Source organism: Macrobrachium nipponense, chromosome 15 (genome assembly GCF_015104395.2).
Source record: "Macrobrachium nipponense isolate FS-2020 chromosome 15, ASM1510439v2, whole genome shotgun sequence".
Taxonomy (NCBI): domain Eukaryota; kingdom Metazoa; phylum Arthropoda; class Malacostraca; order Decapoda; family Palaemonidae; genus Macrobrachium; species Macrobrachium nipponense.
The window spans coordinates 17,041,870-17,069,518 of NC_087208.1; the positions used below are offsets into that span (position 1 = coordinate 17,041,870).

The 27,649-nt window shown below is 42.3% G+C and overlaps 2 protein-coding genes across 2 annotated transcripts in view; one reads left to right on the forward strand and one right to left on the reverse strand.

Annotated features, from left to right (window-relative positions):
- LOC135227007 (zinc finger protein Xfin-like) overlaps window positions 1-27,643 on the reverse strand; it is a 42,869-nt gene extending 15,226 nt beyond the window's left edge. The window contains exons 1-2 of the mRNA XM_064266760.1: window positions 27,439-27,643; window positions 11,900-14,597 (exon numbers count right to left, since the gene is read on the reverse strand). Coding sequence (XP_064122830.1) covers window positions 11,900-14,590 — 2,691 coding nt within the window. The 5' untranslated portion in view covers window positions 14,591-14,597; window positions 27,439-27,643. The remainder of the gene's footprint in view (window positions 1-11,899; window positions 14,598-27,438) is intronic.
- LOC135226628 (uncharacterized) lies at window positions 17,933-18,773 on the forward strand. The gene is made up of 2 exons (XM_064266343.1): window positions 17,933-18,021; window positions 18,317-18,773. The coding sequence occupies exons 1-2, from the start codon at window positions 17,933-17,935 to the stop codon at window positions 18,771-18,773; spliced, it is 546 nt and encodes a 181-aa protein (XP_064122413.1).
- Window positions 27,644-27,649: the final 6 nt, after the last annotated feature.

Below are 27,649 nucleotides of genomic sequence, written 5' to 3' on the forward strand. Positions count from 1 at the left end.
CTGCCTAAAGAACTGCTTCTTGCGGGTTGGATCAGGAAGGAACTTTTCTATCTACTCTGGAAGCAGAGCTAGTCAGGTGGGGAACAGGCAAAGTCTTCCATTATTTATTTTGAATTCAGAGTGAACAAAGAATAAATGAACACCTTACAAATTAGAAAATACATATTAGAAGACAAAACTCAAATTGTCTGAAGAAAATCATTCTGAGTCATTGGAGTGGTTGATGGGGCAGATGCCATGGAAAAGACGGATGATAATGAGTCTAATGAGATATATCTCTGTCTGAAAAATCTCACAATGGCAAATGTGGAGCACAAGACATGGGTCTTACGCGAGAATTCCGAGCCAACCAGATACCTGAGTCTGTGAGTGCTGGGCAGAGAGACTCGAATTGGTAGTTAATCCTCAATAGAAGAGAAACAATACGTACTAAGACAAACAGAATCTCAGAGGAGGCAGTATGTATACTCTGTCCCTCACTTGACCCCTTATATTGAGTTGCCTGGTATTCCATGTTGGAATGCACTACCAAGATTAGGACTAGGATTGACAGGTGATGGGGAAGGTTCAGAAAGAAGCTAGTTATCATTAAACAATTCCTGACTAACTATGCTTTTAGCTTTAGCTCTAGAAGCTGCTTTCCTCTTTTTATCTCTGTCTAACTTGTTCGTGTAGCTAATCAAGATTTCCAAGTTGTCTTGTCCCGATTAATACATTCCCCACATGTTCGTTCTGGTGTACAAGTCTGTCCCCTGCAACCTGTGCAAATTGAATGTGGAATATTGCAAGCTTTAGTGATCCTAGTATTGCAGTCTTTACTGCAATACCTAATACCAGATGAGCTAGTGTTTGACATATTTTTAGATTAACCCAAAACTATATTAATTCCATGCAAATTTTAACTATTTATCTGATTTCTTAACTAACGAATATCGCAGAAAAAAAAGCTACCAATATTTAAGAGTGCTTCACCAAATAACTCCAACAATGAGTGACGGAAAAGAAGTCCAAAAATTCCACTGACTACTGAACTGTGTTAACAGTACCAGCCGGCAGAAACAACTGATTTTCGTGTGGTGTTGGTTTCTCACTCCCCCGATAGTGGGTAGGTGGTATCACCTGACCAAAACAAACTAGCGCTACCTTGAATTTAAAAAATTCTAGCTGCCGACGGTTTAGAAACTATAGCTATGTAACTGCTTGGTAAGTTGCATACATAAAATCTTATGATTATTGATTAGTAGTAACCAAAGGCCCATCCAGTGTAGGTGTGTGACTTGTCACTCATTTTGGAAGTTACATTCGTGTATTTTCAGGCTGAATAAATCTATGTATGACAGTGATGTGTGACAGGTGAATGATGGAGCTGATAACATGAGTGGGCATACAAGGGGCTTCAGTCAAGGATCATTCTCCATAATGAAAAAGCCTTTATGTTCATTGCCATGCACGCAGCTTGAACCTTGTGCTTGTAGAAAGTGCAAAATCAAGCAACATTTTTGCTTCATTTTTTAACCTAATAATAGAAATGTCGTACAGTTTCATCTCAGTATCAAGTAAGAGGCAGACTCTATTCATGCAAATTCAGCTCTCCATCTATCCTGAACCCATCTTCAGGAATTGAAAAAGCTGTCTGATTCATGATGGTGGTTGCAAAGAAAGTGCACTGAGAACCATAAAGAGGGTGTTTACAGCTCTAGTGCAATTTCTGATTAAGAAACATGAAAGTAATCCACCAGACAAAGTACGTAGTGATGCTGCATTTTGGCTGTATACGTACTATCAACTTTGAGTTTCTTCTTTGCCTGGAAATAGCAACACCAGTATTCATGGAGACGACAGGTACTGCATCAAATGCTCTTCAACAGCAAGACCTTGTCTTTCAATCTGCATATATGATCACTGATGGTGTACTGAAAAGACTTAATGAGCTAAGGACAAAAGAATTCAAGGTTATCTATGAAACGGCTACTCAAAAGGCACAAGATGCAGATATTGAGGTTCCAGGAGATCCAGGTCAGAAGAGACCAAGAAAAGTGCCAATAAGGTTCAAGTATACCTCTATGTCTGCATCCATAGATCACACTTCACAGACTTTGGAGGAGTTTTAACATGTAAAAGTATACAGTGGACCCCCCGTATTCGCGTTCTCCGGATTCGCGGACTCACACATTCGCGGATTTCTCTCGGGAACGTTTCCCCGCATTATTCGCGGAAAATTCGCGCATTCGCGGTATTTTTCTATGAGAAATATCCACAAATTCCTGGTTTTTGTGATCAATTTCATCATAAAATGCACTTTTTGTGATAAAACTATTAAAAAAACCAAGTATGAAAAATTTTAGTGGTTTTTCTTAAGTTTTAACTAACGAAATAGGCTGTTTTTAGCGCTTTTATAGGGGTTCCAAACATTCGCGGATTCTAACTATTCACGGGGGGGGTCTGGTACGCATCCCCCGCGAATACGGGGGGAACACTGTATTACCAATTTCTGGAAACACTTGGTCAAGAAATTAGGAAAGATTTAAAAGGCAGGATGAGGAAGAATCAAAAGATAACAAAGAAAAGATCCTGAAGTTGCTCCATATCTTAATTATACCAAAGAACGAAGGCAGGTGCAGATTTAACAGCATGTACCCTAGTTCAAGGTCTCCATATGCTCTGCAAATTCTATGGTTTTAAAGAAGAGGAAGGCAAACTTTTGACAAAGTTAAGGGTGCTTTGCGTATCTTACTCCCTGCCAAAACATAATCTGAGATCCACCCTCAAAAGTATCAAGGACAACAATGTTCATCTTGCCTTTCCAATTATGTAATACAAGTTGCTGAAAATTGATGCAGATCTTCCTTAACATCAACTGTGGACCACTCCTTTTCCAAGCTCAAGATAGTTAAGCATGGACTGCGGAGCCTGTGTAGAAAAGAGACTTACTGATTTAATGCTGCTATGCATTGGTAAGGAAGGAGTTATAAATATTTTCCAACATATGGCTATGGAGAATGCTACTAAGATCTAATTATTTTTTGTTTTTCAGTACAGTTAGGTTATTATTATTATATCTTGAAAATCTTACAATGGAAAGAGGTCATGATAAAGGAATTAATGTTGTTAAATGTGCTTCTGTAATAAAATGCATTGAATTTATAAGACTGTTACATTATCCTTTCAAAATTTCTTCTTTTTATTTATATAATATAATTATATAATTGTAGGATATAAAACATGGAATTTTTATTCTAAAATTAATATTAATAATACTTACCTGTATAATTTATCTAGCCCTAAATCCCCAAAAACCGCACCAAAATTTACCACATTGGCAACCCTGTTACCTCCTATTCTGTCCGCCAGTTGGCAACACTGTCGTTGACAGATACAAAAAACCACCTTCCCTCAAATCAGTTGTGATAGGCAGATCGTAGGATGAGTGGGACTAGATAAATTATACAGGTAAGTATTATTAATATTATTTTAGAATAAAAATTCCATATTAATAAACATTACCTTAATATAATTTATCTAGCCCGATTAACCACATTGAAAAGGAGGAGGGAATCTGAATACAATTTCCCCTTCGGACAGAATAGGAGAAAACAAACAAAGAAATATATATCATAGGCAGTCAAAACTCAACCCAAGGTCTAAGATACTAACAACTCAAAGTCTCCTACCATAATGCCACCAAACTGCAGTAGCACAGGACAAGGAGTAAGTGCATAGTCAGTCTCTCTGTACTAAAAGTCAGGTGACCAGTCGACGAATTGCGGACAGCAAGGCTGCACCCTGAAGACTATCAAGCACTATTCTTTCCCTAAAGGATGAGTGTCCGGACTGTCTGGGCGATTCAAAGCTAAGCAAACCTTGGGGGTGTATCAACGCAACCCGACGTCGCCAGCAACGAATCGGCTCATGAGCAACTCCATAACTCGAGCTTTCTGGTGCCAAGAGAAAGGAGCGCGAGCAAAAAGGCGATTCAGTCCCGAAGGACGAATGCCTGACAGTCCAACCTGGTCTAATGTTACACGATCATCGGGGGTGTATCAACGCAACCGACTTTGTCAACAAGAAACTCAGGGCTACTAAATGTCGCCTGATCTCACACGAGTGTCTGACTCCGAGAAGACAGGTGAGACAAAAAGTAGATGGTGAGCGAGTCACCAGATGACAGCAGACGATCCACGACTAATTCCCTGTCCAGGACAGTGGAAGAAGCAGGAGTCGTCAGGACAAGCGAACCAGTGGCTAGTCCTAGGTCAGCATCGACTCTGGGAGAAGCGTAGTCGCCAGTGCCGACAACCCAGTGGCTGGAACCATTTCACACTGAAAATGGAAGCAGCAGCATGAGTTGCCAAGCAGTCAGTCCTTGTCATCAACAACACCTAAATACCAAACTGCTAATTCCCATTATAACTACGTCAAAAACTGCCATGGGTTATAATACAAAAACAAAAAATATATACAACAAAACAAAAATTAATGAATAATATACAGGTAGCAACCAAACGTAAAACAGGAAGACTACCTAATTCTCCTGTCTGACGACCTGTCCTGCCATCACCAACGGCCCAAAGAACGAAGGTTGCCTAGAACTAGAGAAATATCCCTCAAGTAAAAAGAGGCAAAACAGAATTAGAACGCCAAGTCGCCGCCTCAAGCACCTTGGCGACTGAGACGTTCTTCATAAAAGCTACTGATGTAGCAACTGCTCTAATACTGTGTGCTCTCGGCGTCTGGTCTTCCCCAGCAGCCGAACCACCAGTTTTAAACGATCGATCTCTGAGAAAAAAGGATACACATTCTTTGAAATAGGTCTCTTGACATTTCGGGGTGAACAAACAGATGACGGGGACGGACCCTGAATGTCCTTCGTGCGGCGTAAATAACATGAGAGCGCCCTAACAGGGCAAAGAACTAATTCCTCATTTAAATTACCAACAAAGTCGACCAGCGACTTCAGTACGAAAGACCTGGGAATGGGATTATCAGACGATTCAGTCTTTGCGACAAATTCAGGAAGGTATGACAAAATCATGTCTTGTCCAGATCTGGCAACCAGAAAAGAGAGTGCTTGCAGTTCACCCACCCTCTTGGCTGTAGCCAGTGATACAAGGAAGAGTGTCTTAGAAGAGAGGTCCCTAAATTTGGCAGAATTCAGAGGCTCAAACGGAGGGAAACCTTAAGGCTTGAAGGACTTTGTTAACGTCCCATGTCGGAGGCGAACACTGCAGCCTGGGTCGAGATAGGGAAAAAGATCTAAGTAAATCTCTAATGACATAAGATGAAGAGATCTCAGAAAGCTTGCCTTAAAAACATAGAAAGCATAGACCTATAACCCTTAATGCACGAAGGTGACAGGGCCCTGTCATGATGTAAATGAACTAAAAACTCCGCTACTTTCGGTAAGGAAGGTCTAGAAATTGAATGTCCTTGAGACTTACACCAACGTCTGTAAACCGACCATTTAGCCTGATAATTTACTCTGGTTGATTTGCCGTCTGGCAAGAGCCAACTGTCGCGCCACTCTGGAGGAGAACCCTTCGTGCTTGGAGAACCTCCTGACAGTCTCCAGGCATGAAGATGAAGCATGTGGAGCCTCTGATGGAACCGATGAAAATGGGGTTGTTTGAGAAGATCTGGTCTCTCTGGCAGGCGAATGGGGGTTCCACCAGTGCTTCCAGAAGGTCGGGAACCACTCCTTCTGTGGCCAGAAGGGGGCGATCAAGGTGAGATCCAGACGCTTGGTTGCCCTCACTTTGTTGAGGACTGACCCTCACCAGAGAGAACGGAGGAAAAGCATAGGCTTGAAGTCCCTCCCAGTCCTGCAAAAGGGAGTCTGTCCCGGCACTCTGAGGAGTCTGGTAAGGGGCGAAGAATATCTGGCACCGAAAATTCAGTGGGGTGGCAAACAGATCCGACTGTGACAAGCCATTTCTTCCTGAGGCTGTCGAAGACTTCCTGGCAAAGTGTCACTCCGACCCTTGAACTTCGTTCGGTCTCGACAAGGCGTCTGCTAAGACGTTGTGATGGCCCAGGATAAACTGAGGGACCAACGTAATCCCCCTGTCTTCTGCCCAACACAGGATTGATCGGGCTTCTTGAGTGAGAAGATCCGACTGTGTGCCGCCTTGGTTTCTCAAGTACGAAGACTGCTGTGGTGTTGTCGACAAAGATCGCAACAACCGACTCAACAGTTGTTCCCTGAAAATGAAAGAAGGCCTAGGTACACTGCCCTCAGTTCCCTCCAATTTATTGACATGCTCCTCTCCTCCTCTAACCAAAGGCACGAAGCGGCTTCGGAGCCCAGTGTGCGCCCCAACCTTGATCCGAGGCGTCTGACCAAAACATTAGGTCCGGAGGAACCGAAAGAAGAGATGTCCCTGACTTGAGGCGGTGAACTTGCATCCACCAACGGAGATCCTTCCGACATTGTGGAGAAGAGGCGACTATTGTGTCCTCGGACACGAAATCCATGACTGGCGAAGTGTCGACTGAAGGGACCTCATTCTGAGACGACCTCCGGGAACCAGTTGGATGAGGGATGACAAATGGCCCAGGAGAGACCTCCAAAGAGAAACTGGCTGCGTTACGGAGGACAAAAATTCTTCGAATCATACTCAGAAGCTTGTCTATCCGTTTCTGAGCGGGAGAAGCCCTCAAAATCTGGGAATTCAAAACAATCCCCAGATAAGTCAGTGATCTGGCAAGGGATTAGATTGGACTTGTCGAAGTTGACACGAATGCCCAACTCGACACAAAGAGACAGAACTATCTCCCTCGACCGGAGACATTTCTCTAGAGATTCGCCTGGACTAGCCAATCGTCCAGATACCGAAGCATCCTTACATTTAACTGATGCAGAATAGCTGAAACAGGAGCCATCACCCGAGAAAAGACCTGTGGAGCAGTGGTGAGGCCGAAACAAAGGGTCTTGAACTGGAAAACTCCCGAGTCCGTGAATAACCGAAGGTAAGGTCTGCTTCTTGGATGGATGGGGATTTGCAGATAAGCATCCTGCAGATCGATGGAAATCATCCAGTCCCCCCTCCTGACGGATGAAAGAACAGTCTGGACGTCTCCATCCTGAACTTGGACTTTAGAATGAACTTGTTCAAAACCGAAGATCTATGATTGGGGCGCCAGGCACCCGAGGCCTTTAGAACTACAAACATCCGAGAGTAAAACCCGGGAGAAGGAGGAGCTCGCTCTATGGCATCCTTCTCCAAGAGGGCCGAAAGCTCCTTCTCCAAGGCTTGACCCCTGATTGAGTGAGGGCAATAACTGCTGAACTCGAGAGGATGATTGGAAAGTGGAGGTCTGGAAACAAAAGGGATCTCGTAACCTTCCTTCAGGACCTCCACCACCCAAGCATCCACCGCTCTCCCCTGCCAAGCTGACCAATGGCGGGAGAGACAAGCTCCTACTGCGTCTCCAGGCGAGGTGATGACTCCTACTTCCGAAAATTCTTACACGCAGAGACAAGGAAGAAGAAGAAGAAGAAGAAGGTCCTCCTGGAGGTTGAGCTCTTTCTCTGCCCTTAGAGCCACGCCAAGAACCTCTCCCGCGTTTCAAAGGGTGAGCACAGAGGATGAAAGTAGAGGCACCAGCAACCTGAGATGTACTCTGGAAAAAAGAGCCAAGAAGGAGGTTGTTGGGCTGGAGCAGAAGGTACAGATCTGGTCCTAACTTACGCTTACTCCTTGAAGGAACGGGAGGAAGACCAGAGGAAAAAGCTCTTGATAAGGCCCAGTGAGCTTGGGGAAGAGGCATCACCTTGATGTTCCTTCAAACCTCAGAAAGCACAGAAATATCGAAAAGGAAATCGCCAAAAGGAGAGGACAACAGACGGGTTCTCTGAATCTCCGATACAGAGGAGGGTAACTGCGACAAATACAGGTTACGCCTTAGAGAAACAAGAAAGGCCTGCATTGAAGCAGCAAGCTCGTTCTGATGTACAGAAGCGATTGAAATGGATGAGCAGAATTTCTCAAAAAGAGAGCATCAGGAGGAACAAACCCGGAGTCCTTGATATACATTAAAAGCCCTCCGAGGACCCACATATTGAAGGATTGAGCTTCTTGTAAGGAGCTCATAACAGACTCCATAGCAATAAAATCTTCAATTGAGACAGAGACCGAAGCCTTAGAAGGCAAGGTTGACTTGAAAGTCGGACAAAATCAGGATTTTGGCTGGGGGGTCGAGAGAATGAAGAATCATCCGCCACCTGGTAAACTCCTCTCCGGTGTCGTAGAAGAGAAGAGAGCTTCCTCTTCCCTTCCCCGATCACCTTCGAAAGTTTTTTAGCGGCAACGTCCGCCCTCACTCTCGCGAACCTCTGGGCAAAGGGAAAACGTAAAAATTTCTGTGACCGGGAAGGACCGTCAAGAAAATCCCTTCTGTAATACAACGAGGCGGAGGCTGCTTCTGCTCTTTAGGCCTCGCCTGAGGAAGAAAACTCAAAATTAAATCAAAAGTTTCTTGAATTCTACATCATGACATCCATTCGAGGAAAACATCAATATCACACGCATCCGCGTCATCATCATCATCATCGTCAGATCCTAACTTAGAAACTTTCCCTGAAGTAAAATCCTGACGACTAGCTATCTTAGGCCTGACACTAATATCCCTCCCCCCTTCTCCTCCAAATAAGCGCCCTTTGGCACTGTTACGGGACTAACAGGGGACACGTTGGGTAAACGATTCGTTAGGCACCTGCCCGGACCGGATCCCCCCTAGGCCTTCGCCACGACGGGGTTCACAAGCCGGGGTATCTGTCGCACCGTTTACCCATGGTGCTGTCGACAGGTACCTGACGAGGAGCTGCAAATGAATCTAAAAGTGTGTTAGACATTCTAGTAAAGGCTTCTTGAAAATTCTCTGACAGATTGTTAAACTTAGCTGAAATATCTCTATCTAGACTAAGCTGTAATTTCTTAAAATTCTGTTTCCAGGTAGTTTCCATTGCCAAATCTTTGAATCTACATCAGAAATAACTTCACTAATTACCGGTTGTACAGGGGGCAAAGCATCAATTAATTCGGAATCGGAGTCGTACGATAGCGAAACCGAAGAGCCAGAACCATGAGCGCCCAAGTCAAAGAATTCGTTAGATACAGTTCTAGCAATCGATTTCTTTTTCTCCTTAACCGATCTTTTACGCTGCAAGATTGGCGTTTCATATAGCAGTCATATCCTCGTCAGACCAGGGCTTACATAACGTCCACAACGAGAAAAGTCAAAGTCAACAAACCTGTACACGACAAGAGCTACAAATGTCATGGGGTTCTACTCCCTGCTACTCATCCTTGTCCCACAAACCGGGCAGTTCCTGATGTTGCTGGCAGAAGGAAGCATCGTAATTTCTTGGCAATCCATTGTAGAATTGGACAGGTCAGTAGTTCCGGGTCGCGCAAAAGTCGTAATTTAAGATAAGAACCACAACAGAAATCAAAGTTAATTTACTATTTCGTGATGTAATGCGTGAGTGGTAATTCACATAAAGTCTCATTTAACAAATAATGAAAGCTTTAAAGGCACAAAAATGTTTAAGGAAATTTATAAAGAGCGGCCGTGATGTAAATAACACGGCCGCTCGTTAACAACTGATTTGAGGGAAGGTTTTTGTATCTGTCAACGACAGTGTTGCCAACTGGCGGACAGAATAGGAGGTAACAGGGTTGCCAATGTGGTAAATTTTGGTGCGGTTTTTGGGGATTTAGGGCTAGATAAATTATATTAAGGTAATGTTTATTAATATGGCAGATTTCATTTAAAAAACTAAGGGAGTGCCCTTTTTTTCCACTTGAGCCCCCACCCTTCTGAAAGTCTGTCGACACCCCTGTAATGTAATCCTAGATCTGCCACTGGCCCCGGGGCTCATACAGTGCATGAATAAGGCTTCTGAGGGCAAAAGTTGGAACTCCACTGGGGAGGCTGAAGCTCAGGTAAGCAAGAATTGTTCTAAGTTTATATAATCATGGACAGCTCTACTGAGAAAGTGAGGTTCAAGCCCATCGTCCTTTCAGTCAGAAGACCTAACTCAAGGTGGAGCAATAACCTTTCAACTCAGGGGCTGAGAGGAGCTTGTCTCAAAAAAGTAGACAAGGAAGTAGTGATCTGCTGAATAGCGGCTCCAACCAGATTAGACAATATGCAATACCTATTGCAAAAGATGGCCTGATGGCCCACTTTCCCTGGTATCCACTGGCTGATGACTTCCAGAGGCACCCACATATCTGCTCAGCCCGTGGGAAAAGCCTCTTACAACCTCCAGCTGTGAAGGATGAGGGTTTGTACTGCTTGGTGGTACCTCAGGATGTCCGGCTGAAAAAGAAAAGCTCGGGCCAAAGGGAATCTCTGGTGCCTTGATCAGGAGGGCTAACATATCAGGATACTGCTCTGCTCGAGGCCTACAAGGAGGGACCAACACTCAGTTGATCACTGTGTGAATCAGACTGAATGCTGGAGAAACATACATATCTAGACTGTACCAGGTGTACTGGAAGGTATCCTCTAACAGGGGTCTGATGCAGGAGAGCAGACACCAGGAACTTCTTGTTGACCCGTGTGATGAAGCAATCAATCAGCAGTGTTTCCCAAAGCTTTAAGAACCTCCATCACATGAGGATATAGGGGCCACTCTGTCCACCACTAAGCTGAGCTGGTCTACCAAAACGTTCTTCCTGCCCAGAATGTACCTGACTGACAGCTCGACAGTGTGGTGGGCCATCCACTCATGCTTTGCCAACTGGCAGAGTGAAGGGGAACCATTCCCCCTACTTACATACAGCACTCCCCCACTAGTACCTGCAATTGACCACCTTGTTGCCATGTTTGATGACTGTTTACAGCTTATCCTGAGGGATACTCCAATTAAAAGGCAATGGCTTGTATTTCTATAAGAACAAACAGGATAGTTCCTGCAAAATAGAAGCAAATGAGGATATTAAAAAATGGAAGACTGTACTAAAATACATATGTCATGGAAATGCTTGCTAACTCTTTTGATTAATTTCTCATTACAATGATCCATTTGCTTTTTGTATCTATGGCAGTACAAACTAGAACCTTGTATATGTATACAGTATGAGTACCCTTAAGGTGAGCTGGATCAGTTATTGAACTTAACAAGGTAGCTAATTGATGTTTACGGGGGGTGAGATGGGGAATATCCCTCACTCACCTGACACTGGCCACCTTTTCTTCAGCCACTGCTAAATTAAACCTATGTTTTTTGCTTGTTTTTAAGTTCATAATTTTCAAGATGCATATTATTCTTCCTTTCAATTTCAGCAGTGCTGCAGTAGTAGGAGAGATGAAACTGCTTTTGGGAAGTGTTAGTTATAGTTATGTGAGGTTAGTATTCACATGTTGTCTTACCTTTTTATCTTTTCAACAGAACTCTTCTTACTCCTTCCCTGATTACACCCCTTCTAAGGAGAGGAAGGGGGGGGTGTTTAATGGGATGTTGGGAGCCTACTAATTCTTCTAAGCATTGACTACGAAGTCTACTGTTACTGCAACTCTTATGATGTTCTCTGCTGTGTGTGCTAATGTTGCAACACTTATGACATTCCTATTTATATACTTAAAGCCACCTCAACTGCCCCGCAGGGTCCCTGTGTCCAAAGGAAAAGTGGCTATTGTCGGTGGGTGAGAGAGGGGTATTTTCCCACTCAACCCCCTTAACCACTAGTTAACTACTTTGTTACCAAGTTCATAGTATGATTCAGCTTGTACTGAAGGACAATCCTATCTCCTATATAAAAAGTTCTGGTTTGTATACCTGGGAAAAATACAAATTACTTAAAAAACTTATCATATTTTGTTGTCATCTCTTTTCCTTAGTCACACATATAGTAATATGTAATCAGTTTATTTATACCAAAATCTAACTTACCTTCTGACAGTAAGGGCACACATGAACCTGTTGCCCACCACTGTGTCTTTTCACATGCGTTGTGTATGTGGATCTGTAAGCAAAAGTCATTTCACAGGTGTCACATTTGTAACGACGTAGGGATGCATCATGTGTAGCTATATGCTGTTGGTAGTTCCAGCGTTTCTTAAAGGTTTTCCCACAATCTTTGCATGTCAGAGGAAGCACAGACTCTTCTTGCTTTTCCTTTTTTACTTCCACGGCATTTTCATTCTTCAGAGCTCCTTCCTTTGTGCTTCTCTTCATTGCTATGGAACGCAAACCTGATTTCCTAATTATTTTGGATGTAGGCACATTGTCATTTAATGTTAAAAGAGGCAACAGTGCATTATCACTGACTGTAACTTGAGAAATATCTACATCATTAATAGAGGACTGGGGTTCTAATTTGATATTCTGAAGTGTGACAGGCTTTGTATCAGATTGGCTGGGATTAGGTAACACACTATCTTGATGGTCTATAGTATCTGGAGGATTCAGGGAAGTTTCTTCATTCATTTGGGAAGCAATAGTTATTAGGGAAGCCTCCTCTTGCTGATGGCTAAGCATAGGTCGGTCCTGCACATTAATCATTATTGTTTCTTCTGGGAGTGCTGGTCTCTGCAAGCTGTCCTCTATAGGGTCTGCAACTGGTGCATTAATCTGTAACACTTTATCCAAAGATCCCTCATCTCCTTTTTTCATTACATAAGATACACTCTCTCCTTCTGGTGTTATGTACATCACAAGGTACTCCTCTTCTTCAACTTTCACATCTTTAGAATTCTTTCCCTGATTCTCAGTTTGGGATTTACAGTGAGGAGCTGATGTACTTGCTGTTGGAACTGGAGGATCATCTGCAGAAAATTCATTCATCCTCTCTTCTTCTTCAGTACTAAGACAGATGTGAAATTTAACAGTTTCTGCAGTGAACATTTTGTTGCATGAAGGGCAATGCAACTCTGCACCACTACTGTGTTCTTTTTGCTCATGCTTTTTCAAATCTGATTTCAGTAAGAACTTATCACCACACACCTGACAGTAATACCTACGGCCAACTGTTGATCCATAGCCCCTGAGGATAACAGTTGCCTCATGAAGGGTCATGGTTTTTTTGTGTTCAAATCTATAGTGTTTTTTTAATCCTGCTGCACTACGGAATGTTGATGGGCACTGAGGACATACCCCAGCTCCAGGAAGATGAGTAGTGCGATGTTTATGCAATAATATCAGTTGTGTAAATCGCTTCCCACATGTTGGACAGACATAAGGTTTAATACCAGTATGCAAACGATGATGGCGAATAAGATTCGATGGATGACTGAACTGACGACCACAAACATAACATACATTACACTTAATTCCTAAATGTAAATTGAGATGCATTTTAAGATCGTGAGGTCGGTAAAACCCTTTGTTACAATAAGTACAAGAATAGGGTCTCTCTTTATTATGAACTGAGCGTATATGATCTTCCAACATTGGACCCTTGGGGAATCTTAGTTCACAGTGCAGACATTTATATGGACGAGCATCCTGGTGCACAGATATCTTATGTTGCTTGAGGTCAGTTGCTGTGTCACATGAATACTTACATATATCACATTGCCACATATTGTGTCCTTTATGTGTGGACTGATGAATGTTAAACTGATAATTTGACTTGAATGTAACTTGGCAGATTGGGCACACATATGATTTAAAGCGTCTGCGTCTCTTTGGTGGAAGCAAGGAGTCTCTTGTAGCTAATCTTTCTTCTATGGTGGGTGTCTCTTCCTCTGGTAGCCTTTCTTCAAGGCAAACAGATTCTTGTTGATTTCTGTTGGCATCCAAAACATTTTCAAGAAGCATGCTATCTCTGGACTTACTGTCTTTTTGTTGTGTACTAGGTTGAGATGAAGAGGAAAGTGTCAGTGTTGTTGAAGTATTCTGATTTTCTAATTTAATTGGCTGGACTGAAAAGAGCAAAAGAGAATCACTGGGATGACTAGAATCACTAGAAGGAACATCTGAAATGTTGCTATTGACTCTACCAACACTTTCGTTAGCACCATCATTATTACTGTTAACAAGAACAATATCGCCATAGGTGTGTTCTAAATGCTGTGTGTAAGAAGCTGGGAGTGTCTGTAAGGTTGATCCATCAGCTGAATTGAGAGTGATTGTGTGGGCATTTTCACCATCTATTTCATTATGTTTATCTTCAACCTGCTCCTCTCCTTGAATGTAAATATAGGCCTTTGTATCACCAACTCCTTCTCCAACTACCACCAGTTGTGGCCCACTGTTTGCTTGGCAATTGGCAGCATCTTTACTACCACCATGCTCATGAGCAGAATTTCCTTCAGGTATGACACTAGTGGAATGGGAAACTTGTCTTTGGTGCTCAGGTTTCAAAGGCTGTAGAACCAGATTTCCTCCTGCATCTAAAGCAGCATATGTAAGGGTGGCATCTGTTGAAATATGGTGATGAGAAGAAGTTTGGAGCCCATTTGCAGTGTCACTGATTGGACACAAAATCATAGTATTTTGTTCGCTATCTTGTGAAGTCACAATGGACTCTTCTCTCATGGTGACTGATGAAGCAATTATACCATGTTCTGAAGGTGGATTATCAAGGGTCTCCAAAGATATGACCTCACCAGCAGACTTCCCTTTGTTAATATTTTCCATTATTTATCTGAAAAGAACAAAGGAAAGAACTGTTAGCTGCAATAACAATATATATTTTTAAAAATGGTACATAAAATGTTATACTGATGTGGCAAAATTTTAAATTCTTAAAGTAATTAGTATTTTCATAGATATACAAACCTGAGCCTTTGCTGGAACTATTCTTAAAAGCTTTGTGGCACAGTAGACACTTACTACTTGGTGGGGATGGGTGAGTAATGGTTTCCCCACTAACTTACCATCAACAAGAACTTTTCCCTTCACATCAGGGACTTAATTAGGTGGTTCAGGTGGAATTATGATATAAGGCTTTGGTTTCCATACCTGTGATAAATGCAAATTACTTTTAAAAATTTGGGATTTGCTGCTGTGGGAATGGAAATCACTGCTTTATGTGTATGACCTCCTCCTTAGGTGAGAAGTAGTCTCTCAACTGATTGTAAGCTGAAACTTCACCCTGAAATAACACACTCCCAGTCATGATAATGAGATGGGGTGCACCGACTCCTGTAACCTACTCTGCTTTGCATAGGGATGCTAGAGCAGTGTGCCTGAACCCTCACTTGTATAGGAAAACCATAGAAAACCAAGTATGACCCCTAGGAAGGGTGACACAAGTTGGAAGGGAACTAAAATCTAATCAGTATTAATTGATGGACTCAGATTTTAGCTCTACTACCACCCTCCCACCTATTAGAAGGGAGAGCGGAGAGTCAATATTACTGTTTCTTCATCTGTTATCAAGTGTGCTGACTGTAATGAGAAATATCTTAAACAAATAACATTATGCTATGTATAGTGTATAACTGAATGAAAACTTGGCTACTTCTCCATATTTTGTATATTCTTATCATACCTCTTTGAAAGGTCAACATTGATTTGCTTCATCAAAATTGCATACATTTTGGAATAAACTTGCATCTATTTTGGTATGTAGAACCTACACATACCATAAACAATGCATTTTGTGAGTTTTGAAAGTGGCCCAACTGTCCACTTTGCTGGAAGAGTTGTAAGTTCATTTGATTATTGCACAAAGCCAGAAAGGAAAGATGTTCTGGAATACCACAAACTTATGCTCACTGTCACTAACAGATTAAGAAAGGTGCTGACACTGGGCCTGAGAGGCTGGGTCCTACTAAGGTAATATTTCCTGGCTCATGCTATGGTATACATAAATACATCTTGTCACAAAGTCCTGGAGAGAGAGGGAATCAAGCAACTATTGTGTATTTTGTCAGGAACTGACAGCTTCTGAGTTTTTAGCCACAAACTTGAGAACATAAATAACATTTCCAACGCTCCAAGTGCCAGACAAGATCGGGAGGGCATGCAGCTCACCAATATTCTTCATTTAGGCTAAAACTAGCATGAACCTAGTCTTGAGTGTGAAGTCTCTATCTAAGGCCTACCCTAAGAGCTGACTGGTGCCTGAGTCAGGCTGAGATGAGAGTCATGAGCCACTCCAGAGCCCAGAGCTCAGACCCCACAAGGAGGGCAAGACTGCTTGAAACTCATCATGAACATAGATGACTTAATCATAGCAGAAAGATCCTTGCCCTGCAGTTTGAAGATCTAGCTTATGGCAGTGATTGTCTTTGACCATGGAGATTGAAAAGGGCTTGTCTCAATGAAGTTAGACAAGGAAGTCTGCAATCCATTCAACAGCTCTGACCAGTGAGAGACCCCTTGTACAACACCAAACACAGAAGATGACCCACTTTCCCTGGTATGTGTTGGACAAGGGTCTTTGACGGTATCCAGAAAGCTGGTGTGCAGTCCCACAAGAAGAGCCTTTCTCTTGCAGGAACTGCTGGATAACCTACAAATGTGTAGCTGGATGGTCTATACTGACTGATTATACCTCTGAATGTGTGGATAAAGGAAAGGGGCAATGAGGGAATCTCGCAGGGCGCCTCAACTACAGGCAGCAGATTGGGAAACCACTTACCATGGGGCCAGCAAGGAGCTACGAAGGTTGTTCTGCAGCAACAGTCTGGTGATCACTTGGCAGTTTAAAATAAATAGAGGAAAGGCATAGAAGTCCTGATTGTTCCAGGGGTGCTGGAAAGCATTTTCCCACACCACAAGGGATCTGGCATTGAGGAGCAGAAAACTGGGCTAGGCCCACTGCCAATAACTGCTGCCTTGCAGGTGGACTTTTAAGTCAATGGCAAGGCCCACCACCAATAACTGTGCTTGATGACAGCAAGAGCATGCAATCGTAAAAACCCCTTTGCCAAACAATAAACCATGCCTGATGTTTTAAGGAATATGAATGTGGCTACGGCATCCCCTGTAAGCGACGCACATCAGAATCCTCCTACTGGCATGATAAATGGGCGAGGGGTACCGCAGGGGTCATGACTGCAGCCAAAGAAGTTAGTGAAAGAGTGGAAGATAAGACCAGGTACATGGAAAGTTGGTACTCTAACAGGAAGACTGAGGGAGATAGTAGATGTGATGGAGAGGAGGAGGATAGATTTCCTGTGTGTGCAGGAGACTAGGTGGAAAGGGAGTGGAACTAGAGAGATAGAGAATGGGAATAAGCTTTATTACAGTGGGTCATGAGACGGAAGAAATGAGTTGGAATTATGGTAAGGAAGAACTGGAAAGAAAAAGTGGTAGAAGTAAAGAGAGTAAATGATAGGCTTTTAAAGATTCCAATAATAATAGGGGACAAAGTAGTGAATATAATATCAGCATAGGCTCCTCAGATGGGGTGCCAAGAGCAAGAGAAAGAATTATTTAGACAAGAATTTGAGGTGGTCATTAGAACAGTGAGAGAGGAGGAGAAACTAATAATAGGAGCTGATATGAATGGCAGGGTGGGAAAGAGAAGAGATGGGTATGAGGAGGTACATGGAGGCCATGGTTTGGAATTAGGAATGAAGATGGGGATTATACATTGGAGATGGCTCAGAATTTTGAATTGGCATGTATGAACACATGGTTTCTGAAGTTGGATAAGTATGTACTTGATACCTTATGAAAGTGGAGGGGTGCAAAGCCAAATAGATTACATCCTGGTTAGGAGAGCTGACAAAAGCAATGTGATGGACTGCAAAGTGATCTTGGGAGAAGCGTGCTTTAAACGACATACAGGTTGGTGATGATGGATTTTACAATGAGAGGTAGGAAACCCAAAAAGACAAAGAAGAGGTCCAGCGTTAAGAATTGGGACCTTAAAGGAGAAAAGGGGGAGCAATTTACGACTGTGTGAGAGATGGCTGGAAAGGGGAGTGTAGAATCTGGACAGTGTAACAAAGTGGAAAATATCTGGGCAGACATGAGAGAAATATGTGGGGGAAGCAGAGGAACTGGTGGGAAGAACCAGCAGATATGGAGTGTCAAGAGAAGAAAAGTGGTGGTGGAATGGAAAGGTGCAAGAATCAGTTGAAAGAAAATCAAAAGCATTTCAGGATTGGAAAGTAAGGCATGCACAGGGTGCAGAGGACGGTACAGAGAAGAGGAAAGAAATGCGAGAAGGAGGGTAGGTATGGCTATTGGAAGGGCGGCAGAGCAGTTGAATGAAAGGCTAGGAACAAGAGAAGGAGAAAAGGATATCTATAAGATTTCAAATTTGAGGAAAAGGCAGAGACAGGATTTGGGTAAATTGGGTGATATGAGGTCATGTCAGCACTGGAAAAACAGGGCGTTTACTTAGTTCACATCAATGTGTCACATCTATATGACCATACAACATTATTTATTCACTTCCACAAGGACTCAGAACTATTCCAACTTAAGAAAAGTCAGACAAGGTGACACAAGCTCACCCAAACTGTTTACTGCCTGCCTGGAGAGAGCTTTCCGACAACTCAACTGGCAAGAAAAAGGAATAAGAATAGATGGAGAATACCTAAGTCACCTAAGATGTGCTGATGACATCATTATCATTATCCCCACCAAAGAAGAGCCTCAACAAATGCTCACTGAGCTAAATGAAGGAAGCAAATCAGTAGGCCTCCACATGAACTTCCATAAGACCAAAGTCATGAGCAATAAATACACTGAATATGCAGATGACATACTTGAAATTGAAAATCAACAGATTGAGGCAGTGGACCACTACATCTACCTTGAACAACGAAGCTCTCTACATGACGCCTCCAAAGAGAGTGAAATAAAAAGAAGAATAACCCTCAGATGGCAGGCATTTGGAAGAGCCAGTCAGTGTTAAAAAATAAGAAGATTCCATCATCTTAAAAAGGAAATTTTATAGTCACCTATGGGGACAAAACTTGGAATCTAACAAAAAAGCTTTCCCTTAAATTATGTACACTGCAGAGGGCACATGAGAGAATTATGCTAGATCTAACTTGGAAGGATGGAAAAACAGCTAAATTTTTACATAAAAAAACTAAAGTAAAGGATATCCTTGAAACCATCAGTAAGCTAGTGGAATTGGGCAGGGCACATTGCCAGGATGACAGACAACAGATGGACATCATGAACAATCTTCTTGATGCCCCAAGGAGGCACAAGAAACCAAGGAAGATGGAAAAAAACCCACTGGCGAGATGAATTAGACCAACATAAATGACAGTGGCACAGAGCAGCGGAGGATAGAAATCTGTGGAGGAACCTGGGGAAGGCCTACATCCAACAAAGGACTTTTGAAGACTGAAATGATGAATGATGATGATGGGTGTCATTAAGGACAGATAGATATATATTGTATAGAGAAGACATTAAGAAAAGATGGCAAGAGTATTTTGAACAACTTTTACATACTGAAAATGAGAGAGATGAGATGGGGGAAGCACAGAGGGTAGAGGGACCAGTGATGGAGATACAGGATACAGAAGTGAAGAGAGCATTAAGTAAAATGAAGAACGTAAAGCACCTGGTCCATGGTTCCAAATTGAAATTATCAAATTACTAGGTTCATTGGGGGAGAAATGGATGCTAGATTTATTAAAAGCTCTATGGGAAGAGGAAGGAATGCAAAGGGACTGGGAGGAAAGTGTCTAATGGTATATAGTACATATATATAAACAGAATGGAGATGTTATGGATTGTGGTAACTACAGGGGAATTAAACTAGCAGAGCATGGATACTGGATTAGAGATTGTCAAGATCAGGAAACAGCAGTATGAATTCATGAGAGAGGAAGAGGGACAGTGGATGCCATCTTCATAGTAAGACAGCTACAGGAAAAGAGGCATTTATAGGCCTGGAGACAGCATACAATAGAATACCAAAAGAAGTGATGTTAAAGTTGGTTAGGCTGGTTGAGATGATAGATCAAAGAATGAACACAAAGTAATAACAGCAGTTAGGGAAACAGAAAACTTTGAAGTTAGTGTTGGATTACACCAGGGGTCAGCATTAAGCCCATTTTTGTTTGTGCTAGTCATGGATGTGATAAGTGAAGAGATCAGGAATGAAGGGCTGTGGGAGTTGTTGTATGTCAATGACCTGGTGATTACTGCTGGAAATGAGGAAGACCTACAGAGAAGAGTTGGAGAGTGGCAGGAGTCTTTAGAAAGGGGTGGCTTAAATGTAAATGAGAATAAAAGAGGTTTTGGTGAGCAGTAGGGAAGACAGAGGCAGAATAGTAATGCAAGAAAGAAGAGGCTCGATTATAAAACAGGTGGAGAAGTTTTAATACTTGGAACTACTTGAAGACAAAAAGGAGGATGTGAGGCTGAAGTTGGCAGTAGGATAAAAACTGCATTGGGGGATAGGAGAGAGGTAGCTGAAGTAGTATGTGATAAGACAATGCCAATCAAGCTAAAAGTCAAGATCTATAGCACAGTGATAAGACCAGTGTTTATCTATGGATCAGAAACATGGGCTCTAAGAATTAAGGAAGAAGTAATGCTTGAGAGAACAGAGATATAATGCTGAGGTGGATTATGTGGATATCACTGCTTGAGATTGGAAAATGACAAAATAAGAAGGGCAGGCTTAGTAAAGATTAGATGTAATAAGTGAGTCACGATGAGGTGATATGGGCATGTGTTGAGGATGGATGGCAAAGAGGGAGTGATGAGGGCTTGGGAGGAACATGTTAGAGAAAGAAGATTGAGAGGGAGACAGAGAATTAGATGGCGAGATAAAGTGAAGGAAGATACGGAGAGAAGAGGTTTGGTGGAAGATGATGCTTTTAATTGAATGCAGTGGAGAAGGCGCATCAGGCAACCGACCTCATAATGTAGAGATAATGGTGGGAAAGAAGAAGCAGAAAGCTGGGAGCTTCCTATTTACCTGTGTGGGAAACAGATCAATCATTGGTATTCCTTTAAGCTTGAACAGCCTTTCCAGCAAACAAGGGTGCTAAGGCCCCTCTGTTCATACAACATGCCCCTGAAGACTTGAGTTGAGTCTGCAAAAATATTCCTCCTACCCAGAATTTAATTGGCAGACAGCTTGATGGTGTGGAGAACCACAACTTATGTACCTGCCTTACCAGTTGACAGAATCAAAAGGAAACCATCCACCCTGCATGTTCATGTGAGCCATTAAAACTGTTATCACTCATCAACACCAGAGAGGGACTCCTCACACTATCTTGGAATGTTTGTATGGCTAAGAGTACCACTTGCATTTCCAAGACATTAATGTCATACAAGATTCATCCTCTGTCCACACATGCCTCTTAGGAGTGTGGCCCCCTTTCCTTTAGCATGTCCAAAAACATGAGCATCTCTGGCAGTAGGGAGTTCAAGGGCACTCCAACAAGGAAATTCCCATTATCCAGCCACCAGGGAAGGACCTCCTTTTCCTCTCCACTCAAGGGTTGAGTTGGGAAGGTTGCTTTCAGCCAATCACTGTCCCTTCCATTTCCATTGAACCAAATGCAGGTGGAGTTGCCTGGGCTGAACAAGCTGGTTGTTCCTAAGTCACAACAGGAACTACAGGCAGTCCCCGGTTATTGGCGGGGGGTTCCGTTCCTGGGATGTGCCGATAAGAGAAAACCGCCATTAACTGAAACTTAGGGATTTATGGCACCATAATAGGGCTTATGGTGCCGATAACCGGTTATCGGTGCCAATAACCAGAACTTGTCCCATTATGGTGCCATAAATTGCAAATTTTATGGTGCTAGACAAGCCCCATAAAACCTGATCGCTGATAACCGAGTCCACTTAAAACTAGGGACTGCCTGTTTGCTGAAACCTCCTTTAGCATTCTGATGTGAAAGTCTAACTGAAAGACTTTTGCTGCTGCCATGTCTGTAAGCATGCCAAGATACTTTGCTGCTTGGCATGAAACTGATTTTAATAACCGGTCACCAGCTGTGCTTGGAAAATATCCTATTGTTAAAGACCGAAGGTATGTTCGCATATGAGCAACTGATTTCTCCCAGATTAACAAAACCCCCAGATCATGACAAAATGAGTGGTGGTGTCCTTTGTCTTAAAGCAGCAGCACCTCAGAGGACACTATAACTGACCAGACATCCAGGTAACGAGGGAAAGGCATACCCTGCAAATAAGCCCAAGGTGAACACCTGTATGAATACCTGGTGGCTATGCTGTTCCCATCTTGAACAGAGTTTGTAGGACAAACTTCAGTCAATAGAAATCAATGACTGGTCACCAGTTTCCATAATTTTTTCCACCTGGAAGAGACAACTGTAAAAACCTAGAAGTTGGTTATCTACAACTTCCTGTGTATCTTCATCCATCATCCCCATCACCTCTGTTAACAGGGCCAGAGCTTTGGGAGATTCTGGAGGGTAGGTTTGGAATGGTACTGGAACATGAGATGGGGGACATTGTTCCTTGAAAAGTATTCTGCACCTGTCCTAAAGGGTACAGATTACCCATGTCTGTGCCTCATGTCTTGTCCTTGCCTCATTGCGGCATGAGAGGCATCCCCCTTTTTTTGCATGTGGAAAGGGACTACCAACCTCAGCAGGGTACATAAGGGGTCGGATGGCTCCTTGCCCTTTCAACAGGACGAATTCTAAGTCCCTAACCTCAAATTTGTGGAGAGGAGATCCTCTTCCGACACCCGACTTGAAGGCATGGCTGCCCCAGAAGGCTTAGCTGCAGCCCCTTTCACTGTGTCTGAGGATTTGCAGTAGACTGCAAGGTGGGTCAAAAAGTTCTGGCCATTGGTATGTCTCTTCTTCACCACCCCTCATTCCTTACCCTTAGGGAAGAGTAGGGAAGTTCTTAGAACCAAAGTGTTTTATACTATACTCTGTGTTTTTCCATCTGTCCATCCGCCTGTGGTGATTGCGCATGGTAACACTGCGTCCCAGGCTTTAAATAATATCCTATTTCGAATATTATTGGTGTAATTCGCTTACAGTAAATTATCAAAACACTTTTCAGTTGCAAATGTACACCAAGATATCCTTTCATTTACCTAAAACTTACACATAGCGTAAGTATTTAAAGCCCGGGATGCAGTGTTACCATGAGCGACCACCACAGGCGGATGGACAGATGGAAAAAAACAGAGTATAGGTAGTTGAAACCAGGGTGACCAGATTTTGAAAATTGAAATACGGGACACTTAAATTGAAGAGGTAGTTGAACAATATAGACACAACTTATGCGAAGTTATGCACGCAGTGACGCAGGCAAAGTCCTCCTTAGTCTTCTTTATTAACTTTTCTTTTGTTTTAAAGTGCATTCGTTGTAGATTTTGTTGCAAACAGCTGTTCATTACATGTGCCAAAGCATTAGAATATTGCAATCAAGCACGTTTTGCAGCTTTAAAGGATATTAATAACAAAAGTGTCTTGCCTTAACGAGCCATTGCTTTAAATCGGTGTCATTTAGCCACTCTTGTCTAAAAGTACATTCTCGCTTCACTTTTTTGTTGCACTTTTTGTCGGACTCGGACATGCTACCTTAGGTTTAAAAAATCAGATACACGCCTGGCTTGCCCTCATGTGCTCTCAGTCGGTACAAGCGAACGTTTAACACCGAGTGATGAATCATGTAACGTTCACGTTGACGTGCCTTTACCTGGTATTCTGCAAAATTTTGCTAGTTTATTGTATTTTTTTTTTAGATATTGAAAATATGGGACAAAAGGCATCCCGGGGAGGGTCGATACGGGACAAATGTCATAAATACGGGACGTCTGGTCACCCTGGTTGAAACCATTTTGAGAAGTGAAGACTACATACATGTTAGCTTGCCACATCATCTCTTCTCAGGACAAAGTTTGCTCTTGGGTTGATGCTCTGATGCAAGTCAACACCTCTCCTCCAGACACCAGCAATCTACTAAAATTTGCTTTGTCATGATGTCATCAGATGAGCCATGTTACTCCCTCAGAGGAAGCTATGGTGACTGACTCTAAGGTTTCTGACTCCCTTGAGGAGAAAGGTGTACCTCCTTGTCATAGACCTTGAGGGGAGGTCATTCATTAGTCTGCAAATTGATTTCCAACTGCAGTGCAATAGTCTAATATTACATTCTCCAGCATGTAGAACCTCCCCTGGTGTGTCAACAATGGCGGGAGGAGCTTGCAGATTTGCTAGACAACAGGAAACCCTCTGGTTTGGAGATAAGATTACTACCTGGTCCAAAACATCATGTTACTTGTGATCATGACAATCTGGATGACAGAGTCTGGATTTAGGAGTGCACCCAAGGATGTGCCCATTTGACATGATCAAGTTAAGAAGGGGTGCCAGGGGACAGCCCCCCACCCCCCATTCCCCAACCCTGGATCTAAAGATTCAGGGGCACTTCCTTTTATATGGGATCTTTCCATGAGTAATATATTACAATATTAGTGAAGTATCATAGACTTTTCATGAAGGACAATTTCTCTCCTATGACACCAGTAGGAACTAACTCCCAAACGTCCACCCCTACCTTACCCTACCCTGAAAGGATGGCACAAACACAATTAAGAGGCACCATGCCTACTTATTGGGGCTGAGATTATCGCATGAATACAATTAATGCCACTCATTATGTAGGCTGGAAAACCGGAAAGAATGCAGGGAATCCAGACTCTAATATTAACCCATCCTTGTAAACCACATGCTGACTATTGAGGATTGAGGTAGTTCCACCCATAAGGCATCAGTAGTAAAAAGAAAGAAAGAGGAAAAAATGAAAAATCCTTATGAATTCAAATGGTCAAGTGGGCCCCCCCTCACCATGGCTAAGTGGTCCTGCATCTCGGGGGGTTGGGGTTGGGGGGGTTAATGTCATGAAAGCGAGTGCCTGCAAGATAAATTGGAATAGCGTGGTGTGAGGTTAGAAGAGTTTTATGTACTGCAGATGAACCTTATTTATAGGTTATCAAGCAGCTAACAGTGTTGATTTTTTCTGTAGAGAAGTTTCATCCATGATTATAGTTTTCTGTATATATATATATATATATATATATATATATATATATATATATATATATATATATATATATATATATAATATATATATAAATCGAGCTACAATGTCCTTTAATATCTAATTCGCTCTACCTCAGAATTAATATATCATATATGCTTAACCGAAGGGGAATTTTTTCTCGATAATAGATTTGCCTGGACCAGGGCGCGAACCTATGGATCCTTTCAAACCCAGGAACGTCAGTGAAGCGTTACCTACTACACCACCGCGAGAGGCTTCACTGACGTTCCTGGGTTTGAAAGGATCCATAGGTTCGCGCCCTGGTCCAGGCAAATCTATTATCGAGAAAAAATTCCCCCTTCGGTTAAGCATATATGAAAATATAATTAATCCGAGGTAGAGCGAATTAGATATTAAAGGACATTGTAGCTCGATATAATGTATATGAATCACGGGAAATGTGATATGACATATATATATATATATATAGTATATAATATATATATATATATATATAATATATATATATATATATATATAATATTATATATATATATATAATATATATATAAATTCTATATATACATATACATACATAAAAAATTATTTAGTCATGGATGATACCCCTCTGCTAAAAAATTCCACACTGTTAGCTGCTTGATAACCTATACATAAGGTTCATCTGCAGTACACAAAACTCTTCCAATCTCACACAAAGCTATTCCCATTTATCTTGCAGGCACTCGCTTTCATGACATTAACAAACAAACCCCCCCCCCCCCCCCCCCCCCCCCCCCGCCCCCCCCCCCCCAGATACAGGACCATTTAGCCATGGTGAGGGGGCCACTTGACCATTTGGAATTCATAAGGATTTTCCTTGTTTTTCTTTCTTTTTTACTATTGATGCCTTATGGGTGGAACTATCGTCAATGGTCAGCATGTGGTTACAGAGTGGGTTATTTGCCCACCTACGTAATAAGTGGCACTGGTTGTATTCACGTAATAATCTCAGCCCCAATAAGTTGGCATGGTGCCTGTAATTGTGTTGTGCCATCCTTTCAGGGTAGGGTAAGGTTGGGGGTGGACATTTGGGAGTCTAACTGGTGTCATAGGTAGTAGAGAAATTATCCTGCATGAAAAGTCTATGATACTTTTAATAATATTTTTCAAGCTGTGTTATTTTATTGTAATATATTATTCATGGAATAATATATTACAATAAATATATTTGTTTGTATGGTGATTTTACGTTGCATGGAACCGGTGGTTATTCAGCAACGGGACCAACGGCTTTCCGACTTCGAATCACGTCGAGAGTGAACTTCTAGTACCATTACACATCTCTGGCCCCTCAATGGAATGATCGAGAATCGAACTCGCGGCCACAGAGGTGGCAGGTAAAGACCATACCAACCACGCCACTGAGGCGCTCCTCAACTTGACCACCACAACCACACATATAATAGTCTATGTGCAGCTTTAATACTTTCGTTGCTAAAATTCATTGTTATCTTTTATTTGATTTATTAAATTATCGAACAGAGGAAAGACAGAAAAACTGTGCAAGAAACTTGTAATATTTTCTCCACCTCAATCACTTGCCAAGACTTGAAAACGTGTCGGAGATATCCGAATGGCATGGAAATTGTCATGCCTAAAAGGAAGTGGAACGTCAATTACATTATTACAGTAATGAACTTTACAGAAATTTGACTGATGTCTTAAGCCACTCCATGGGGAATGAACATCCACCCATTAGTACTACAAAATTCTGTATCCGAATGTCATTCTATACTCTGTTTTTTTCCATCTGTCCATACGCCTGTGGTGTTTCCGTATGGTAACACTGCGTTCCGGACTTTAGATAGTTACATTCAGCTTACAATCAACAACAATGATAATATCCTATTTCGAATATTAACGGTGTACTTCGCATACAGTAAATTGTTAAAACACTTTTCAGTTGCAAATGTACACCCAGATATCCTTTTATTTACCTAAAACTTATACATACCGTAACTATGTAAAGCCCGGGACGCAGTGTTACCATACAAAAACACCACAGGCGGATGGACCGATGGAAAAAAACAGGGTATAGGTAATGGAATTGGTCATTATATTTGTATAAATTACCGAATTGAACTAAATATCGAATTTAGGCCAGAGGCCATGTACTAGGACCTATGAGGTCCTTCAGCATTGAAACGGAAATGGACAGTAAGAGGTTAAAAAGGTGTAACAGGAGGAAAACCTCGCAGTCGCACTATGAATCAACTCTTAGGAGAGGGTGGAAAGTAAGATGGAGGAGAGAATATGAAAGGAGGTACAGTAAAAGGAACGAAAGGGGTTGCAGCAAGGGCCGAAGGCACGCTACAAAGAACCTAAGTAATGCTTTCAGTACACCGCATGAGGTGCACTGACAGCATTAACCCTCTACAGGGCGCAAAATCATCGCCACGATTTTCATTCCACCAGAAAGAAGAGTAGGCTACCATTTGAAAGGTATGCAGTCATATAGAACAGGTAGCAGGAGACTGCCGTCCATTTCTTCCGTTTCCACTTACCGACGGCATGTAACTAGTGGTACAGTTTTTCTACTACTAGTAGAATGGAAAACTCGTTCTTCTGCATCTTGATGAAAATGAGTCTATCTTCCTGAACTAGTTCACGGTCCATTTTGCCCGGGCAATTTATCCTCTCGAAATCTACTTCACCTTATCACTGCTTTCATTTGGCCACTATTGTCTCAGTAAACACAGTCATCGCGATTTCCCG